Source organism: Suncus etruscus, chromosome 1, assembly GCF_024139225.1.
Source record: "Suncus etruscus isolate mSunEtr1 chromosome 1, mSunEtr1.pri.cur, whole genome shotgun sequence".
Taxonomy (NCBI): Eukaryota; Metazoa; Chordata; class Mammalia; order Eulipotyphla; family Soricidae; genus Suncus; species Suncus etruscus.
This window is the reverse complement of record NC_064848.1, coordinates 61,075,859-61,083,697: the sequence shown is the minus strand read 5'-3', so window position 1 is coordinate 61,083,697 and position 7,839 is coordinate 61,075,859. Positions and strand designations below refer to the sequence as shown.

General features: G+C 45.1%; 1 protein-coding gene across 1 annotated transcript; it reads right to left on the bottom strand.

Annotated features, from left to right (window-relative positions):
- Window positions 1-503: 503 nt before the first annotated feature.
- C1H9orf131 (chromosome 1 C9orf131 homolog) lies at window positions 504-4,856 on the bottom strand. Its single transcript, XM_049771519.1, is given in 6 exon segments — window positions 504-737; window positions 928-1,232; window positions 1,235-1,594; window positions 1,895-2,486; window positions 2,856-3,701; window positions 4,623-4,856. Coding segments are annotated over 6 exon segments (2,571 nt in total).
- Window positions 4,857-7,839: the final 2,983 nt, after the last annotated feature.

Sequence of the window (7,839 nt, the reverse complement as noted above, 5' to 3'; positions counted from 1 at the left end):
CAGGAAAGAACAGCTGCAAAACCTGAACCAGTTGTGTTCATGTTTATAATGGATGTTACTTTTGCCCTTTTTTTTCATGGGTACTTTGGTCTAGTACAAAATTGTGGGATCCTCTATAATCTGAAAGACTGAAAATTAAAACTGCAAGAATCCTGAGTTCTGGGGCTGGAGTAATGGCTCAGCGGTAGGGCATTTGCCTTGCATGCAGCTGACCCAGGACGACCCTGGAGTCCCATATGGTCCTCCAAGCCGTCCACCAAACCAGGAGAGATTTCTGAGCGCAAAGCCAGGAGTAACCCTGGGTGTTACCAGGTGTGGCCGGAAAAGAAAAAAAAATCAAGTTAGTCTGGAACCTGCCTGGGGGGGTGGGGTGGGGATAATTGATAATCATCACTTGATCCCAATGCCCAGACTCAAAAGAAAGCATAAATCTGTTTCAGCTATTTTATTAGTTTTCTTTGCTCTCCACCTCCCCAAACTGGTATATGGCTTCAGATTTTATGTTACTGGCTGCCAGTACTGCTTTGCTTGAGTTCGTTGTGCAGGGGTCCGTGTGTACTCACAAACATTCCTAACACCCTTCGGAGCTCCCTAGTAAGGGTGGCCTGAGGTTTGGAGGAGACCTGTTTCTCCATGTGTGCCTGAGGGCAGAATTTACAATGCTGAGGCGTCAGTATGTCACCTGTTTCTATTCCTGTCCCTTGCTGATCTTCAGAACCTGCAGCCATGGAGTGAAGCTGCTGGAGGAAAGCATTGTGTCCACCACATGGGCGTCTGCATGGATATTTTTGGGAAGGTCTGCAGACAGAGGCGTTGGTTGGTTGGTTGGCTCTTCCTTGTAATTGTGGGTGGCCCCAGTCTTGTGTCCCCTCTGTGAACCCTTGCTTTGGTTTTTCTGGAATTTTGGGCCAGAATCCGTGCCAAAACTTTGTCCTTTCTCTTGGTTGAAGTTGACACCTCAAGATTTGAGAACTCTCCTAAGCCCAGGCAGTTTTTACCAGTTGTATGAATTTGGGGCCTCTGGTATGACACCTTGACTACCATCTTTTGCATTTTTTCTCCTGTCTGAGGCTCTTTTTCTGCACTGCCACATCCTTCTTGAGCTTGAGGAGAAAGGAAGTGAAGACAGGGACAGACTTTGACAGGCTGAATTTCTGTACTCTGGATTTGCAGGGAATGGGGGCATGGAATGAGGGCTTGAGTCTGCTCTGGGGAGCAGGAAGAAAGTCCCCAGAATTTGGAGTTGAGCCCAGAGCTAGGAACTTTATAGATTGGCTTGAGTTGAATGATCTGGAAGTAGGTCTCTGCTGCAATTTCTGCAGCTTTAGTTCCATCTGTCTACTCCAATGCCAGGCTTGGATCCTAAGAGTGGCCACCTGTGGACCATCTTCTTCCTGGGAGGGTAAAGCCTCCACCTCAGCTTCTGGCAAAATCTGGTTCTCGGGTAGGCAAATCCAGTTATACTCAATTTTGTGGATTTCAGGAGTGGGAAAACAGGGCATTGGCTGCAGGGAATTTTCTTTTGCAGGACTGGGTCTCTGGACAAACTCTGGTAGATGCACATTCCTAAATACAAACTCATGGTCATTGTTGTCTGAATGTGATAAAGGAACAGAAAATGAGCTGGAGATTGGGAGCTCAGCAACACAGTTCTCTTTCTGTTCCACTACTGGGCACTCAAGTTTACAATTGGGTTGATCTCCAGTAGACTCATTTATGTTAAATTTTGACATGGGGTTTAAGAGTGGACTGAGATTCCACAGTTGGGACACAGGTACATAACACATTTCTTTCTGCTCTCTGTTCCCGAAAACAGGCTCAGAACCTTCCAGTACTCCCAAAGGCCTGTCATGTGGATATTGGGGTGAACTATAAGTAAGAGGCTCAGAGATACAAGACTTTTTTTCCTGTGTGTCTCCACATCTGTCCTCAGAATCAAGCTGAATCCCCATGGGACTAATTTGGGGGGACTCCAGTACCAGAACTGGGGGTGAACTAAAAGCCAGTGGTAGAGGCTGGAAAGCCCAGGAATTCCTCGAATGCTCTGAGTCCTTCCATGCAGTGTCTAGTTTAGGGAGGCCTTCCACAGAATAGATTCGGGGGTCTATAGGAGTAGCTAGATGTGGCTTATGGCTAGGTGCTAGGGACTCAGAGATCCAGAGGTTCTCTTTCGATTCCTTGGTCTGTAAAGCTTTGGACTCAGATAGGATCCCCTTAGGGATCTTTTTTAGGGACTCCGGTGCAGAGACTAAGCTGGGAGTTGAAACAGAGTCTGCAGAGACCCAAATACTTTCTTGACTCTGCATACCTTTCAGTAGTGTTTTGGCTCCTGAAGGGACACATGGAGACCTGATTCTATAAAACCTTGGTTTTTGATTCAAGGCTGGGGGCTCAAAGGCAGAGGAGTTTCCTGAGTTTTCTCTGCATACTCCTTGGAACTTCGATTCAGGTAAATTTCCCAGGACGCTGCCTCCATCTACTGTTGACTGGAGGTTTGGAGGAGAGGGGACTAACACTAGAGACTCAGGTGACTGAGGGTTCTCTCTATGCTTCCAGGATTTCATAGGTGCAAAAAGCCTGCCTTCAGTGGACTTTGAGGCTTGAGATTTCTCTTCATGTCCTATGCTTGCCCACCTAGTCTCATTTATAGAAGTTCCCAGGTGACAACTTTCTTGAGGCACTGTCATGGGGGCTATGAGTTTACAAGGGGCCAGGATTGGAGGCTCAGCTATGTGTTGATTCTCATTTTGCCCTATGGTTTCCCAGAGAACATGAGATCTAAATAGGCCTTCTATAGGATTTTTTCCCTGAAATTCTGGCAAGGAAGTCTGAATTGAGTTGGGAGGTGATCTTGCTGGATCAGAGACTTTGGTATTCTCGTTTTGTCCCTTTGTTTTCCTTGGGGATTCAGACCTAGTAAGAATTCCCAGATGGCTGGAGGGATACAGCAGAGATGCAGAGATTGAATCTGGAATGTGTTGAAGGCTTGGGTCCCGTGCCACTCCCCACGAGAACACGGATGAAGGAAGGGGAGAGGAAGGTTTGGTTCTTTGGAGATATGACTGTGGGTACAAAACTTGGTCCTCAAAGATGTATGATACCCTTCTGTGCTCAGTACCACATAAGATTTCTTTGTGTTCCATGGGAAAGTGCTTAATATGAAGGGGAAGTAATGGAACAGGAGGGGAAGGTGAAGAGGAAAGTTGCTGAGAATCAGGTGCTGCTGTCCCTTCCACGTTTTCTTGATTTGGGTGCTGGATTAGGGAACAGTGTGGAGGAAGCAACAGGTTGGACCTACTCACAAAGATAAGCTTGTTGAATAAAGCAGAAGGACTAACAGATAATTGCAAGGGGGAGGAGTCTCCTGAGCTTAGAATGATAGCCTCCAAGGATTCACTGTGCAGAGAGGGGAGACCCCAAAAGAGCTGACTTCTTTCCTGCTGCCGATGACTCCCTGGTGCTGCCTTGTACATTATAGGCAGGTTGGTGAGGGTCTGAAATGTGGGGAAGGATCTGCTTGAAATCTGCATAAGTACTTGTTCTGGTGTCCTTGTTTCCTGGTAGAGGTCTTCAGCATCACAGGTTGGCTGAGATAGGACTGTTTTGACTTGCTGTCTAATAGGAGTTTCTTTGGGTAGACAACATGGCTTCAGTAAAAGTAAAGATTTCTCTTTTTCCTTCTCTTCCTCTTCTGACTTTTGCTTCCACAGACAATCAAGAAGTGGTAGGCGCTGGGAATGGAAAAAAGTTTCTATCAGGCATGATATCAAAGACACTTTATTTTTTTAATTTATTTTTTAATTAATCAAAAAAAAATTTGGGGCCACACCCGGCGGTGCTTAGGGGTTACTCTTTGCTATCTGCTCAGAAACAGCTCCTGGCAGGCACAGGGGACCGTATGGGATGCAGGGATTCGAACCAACCACCTTAGGTCCTGGATCAGCTGCTTGCAAGGCAAACACCGCTGTGCTATCTCTCCGGCCCCAAAAACATACTTTAAGAGCCTGCCAGCTCTTCCATATCTAGAGCAAACAGTGGCTCTCCAGCCCCACACCTGTAGCCAGCAGTCACCCACCTGATGTAAAATGTCATCACACCCAGCTCACATTTGAAGTGTTCCCTAAAATTACACCTCTTTCAGGGCCGGGACAGACCGCGGTTTGATCCCCCGGTGTCCCATATGGTCTCCCCGAAACCAGGGGCGATTTCTGAGCACATAGCCAGGAGTAACCCCTGAGCGTCAAATGGGTGTGGCCCAAAAACAACAAAAAAAAAAATTACACCTCTTTCACCTGACTTCAGATGGGGTGTCAGTGATCACTTACCTAGCCTCACATTTAGAATTTGTAGGTATATGGGGCCAGTGAGGTGGCGCTAGAGGCAAGGTGTCTGCCTTGCAAGCGCTAACCAAGGAAAGGACCACGGTTCGATCCCCCGGTGTCCCATATGGTCCCCCCAAGCCAGGGGCAATTTCTGAGCGCTTAGCCAGGAATAACCCCTGAGCATCAAACGGGTGTGGCCCAAAAAACCAAAAAAAAAAAAAAAAGAATTTGTAGGTATTCACTTAGACTCATGTTTTATGAAATCACAAATATCAAAACTTACCCTGCTTTAACACCCACCTTGCCTTGAAGCATGTCCTCAGAATACCATATCTGAATCTGTTCCCATTTCCCAAGGTGCCACCACTTCCTGATCTGCCAAACCATGAACAAGAATAGTATCATGAGGTTCCCTGGACTCTGGAGGCAGCTACTGCTGCCACAGTGTCTACAGACCAGACCATGGGTCAACTGATCCCAGAGAAGCTCAATGGTCCCCTCAACCTGGAGCAGGCCTTCAGACAAACAGTCCATTTTCTTCGGTTTAATGGCAGTTTACTCTGAGGTCATCACAGCATCACAGAACAAAGAACTCCCATCCCCCATAGGTCTAACAGCCTTTTCTCTGAATTCAAGACCAAAAAATTGTCTCTGCTAGCCAACTCATTCTCAACACAGTGAAAGCTGGGTGATTCTTTTGATTTCTTTTTTTTTTTTTTTTTTTTTTTTTTGGTTTTTGGGCCACACCCAGCAGTGCTCAGGGGTTACTCCTGGCTGTCTGCTCAGAAATAGCTGCTGGCAGGCACGGAGGACCATATGGGACACCGGGATTCGAACCAACCACCTTTGGTCCTGGATCGACTGCTTGCAAGGCAAACGTTGCTGTGCTCTCTCCGGGCCCGATTCTTTTGATTTCTACATCAGAATTATCTTCAGGTATTTGATTAAGAGCATAGATTTTGGGCCAGAGCACAGCAGAATTTTTACCTTGACATGGTTGACTCTGGTTTGATCCTTGGCACCATGGTCCCTGAGCCCATCAGGAGTTTTATCTGAGTGCAGAGCTAGGAGAAACCCCTAATTGCTGCTGGGTGTTCCTCCCTACCCTAAAAATACATTCTTGTCTCAAAAATTTCTATTTAAATCCTAGTTCTGCCATCTAATCCATGAGATTTCAAAATACTTGATATTTTGGTGTCTGCTTTCTCATCTGGAAAGTGGGGGTAATTCACATAGAATTTGATTTGAGGAGTAAAAGTTTGCATGCATAGAGTAGAACAAAGTATGTGCTATATTTTAAATTGTTTTATATTTTGTTTTGGGGGGCCATACCCAGTGGTGCTCAGGGGTTACTCCTGACTGCGCTCAAAAATTTCTCCTGGCTGGCTCTGGGGACCATAGGGGATGCCGGGGATCAAACCCAGGTTGGTCACATGCAAGGAAAATGTTCTGCCTGCTGTGCTATCTCTTCTTCTTTTTTTATTTTTTTTTTAAGAACGAGGCAACTGGGGCCAGAGAGATAGTATGGAGGTAAGGCATTTGCCATTCATGCAGAAGGTCATTAGTTCGAATCCCGGCATCCCATATGGTTCCCGGCATCCCATATGGTTCCCCGAGCCTGCCAGGAGCGATTTCTGAGTGTGGAGCCAGAAGTAACCCCTGAGCGCTGCCAGGTGTGACCCAAAAACAAACAAACAAACAAATAAGACAAACAAAAAAAATAAGAACAAGACAACTCATTGAAAAAGCATGAAATCATTTTAACAGGTTGAATATAACAGACCTCTATTAATCTCAGTAAGAGAGCTATGAGTGAAAGCCATACTCATTGCCAAAGTGCTAAGAAGTTTGTCTATTAAACTATTTTTTGTTTTGTTTTGAGGTCACATCTAGTGATGCTCAGGTGTTACTCCTGGCTCTGCACTCAGGAATTATGGCAGTGTTCAGGAGACCATATAAAGAAGCCAGGGATTGAACCCAAGGGGGCCATATGCAAGTCGAATGCCCTACCATGTTGTACTACTGCTCCAGCCCTGTAATTAAAAAAGCGACAACACAGTTTTATTTTAGGAAATAGAGAACTCAATGAAGTAATTATGCACCCTAAGTTGTGATAAGTGAATGACTACAAAACGGAGCTCCAAAATAAATTAATATTGTAAGGTAAAAATGTGGGTTAACCCATATGGACTTTTTGTTTGTTTGTGGGCCACACTTTTGGTGTTTAGGGCTTCTAACTCTGTTCTTAGGGATCATCCATGGTAGAATTTTGGGAATCATGTGGTGGAGGTGGAGTGGGGAATTGAACCCAGATCTGCCTCATGCCCTTACCTGTTGTACTGTGGAGCACATTTCTCTTTAGTTCTCTTTCGATTTTTCTCCCTCACGTTTAGTTCTTCCCTCCCTCTTTGCCTTTATTCTCCTTCCATCTCTTCCTCTCAGCAGTGATATTAGATTTGCCTGATTAATTAGATATTAGATTGCTTGAGATCTTTTTTTAAGTATTCCTGTTAAGGGTGCTAAATAAATTTTAAAAAATGATCATTTTCTTCATTTGCCTCTTTCCCCCCAAACCACCACTGTTCTTTTCAAAAACAAGCTTTAGTTTCTCACTAAAATGTCTCACCTCTTTTTTACCTATATATAGAATTAGGCTGAAACTGAGAAGTTCTACATGTTGATTATATATATGATCTTAGATATCTACCATGGCTTGGACTCTAATCATTCACCAAATCGACATAATTATTTTACTTTATTTGGGGGCCAAACCTGTTGGTGTTGAGTTACTCCTGGCTCTGCTCTCAAAAATTACTCCTGACAGGCTCAGGACCATATGGGATGCCAGAGATCAAACCTGGTTCAGTAAGAGAAATGCCCTACCAGCTGTGCTATCATTCCATTCCCAATTTATTTAAAACATTTTTGGGGGCCGGAGAGATAGCATGAAAGTAAGGCATTTGCCTTTCATGCAGAATGTCGGTGGAATCCTGGCATCCCATATGGTCCCCTGAGCCTTCCTTCCAGGAGCGATTTCTGAGCATAGAGCCAGGAGTAACCCCTGAGTGCTGCCGGTTGTGACCCCAAAAAACAAAACAAAAAAAAAAAAACACCAGTTTTTGTCTGATATTTGGACCACACCTGGCAGCGCTCAGGGCTTAATTCTGGCTCTGCACTCGGATCACTTTTGGTCGGTCTTGGGGACCTTATGAAGTGTAGGGGACCAAACATGGTCAACCACATGCAAGACAAGTTCCCTACCTGCTTTACTCTCTTCAGCCCTCCAGATGCATTTTTTAAATTAATAATTTTCTTTAAACACTGTGGTTACAGGTTGTTTATTATACAAGGTTTTTTTTTGTTTTGTTTTTTGTTTTTTTTTTGGAGGGGGGGTTGGCTCTCAAGGGTTACTGCTGGCTTTGTGCTCAGAAATTGCTCCTGGCTTGGGGACCATATGGGATGTCGGGGATCAAAACTGCATCCATCCTGGGTCAGCGCATGCAAGGCAGAATACTCT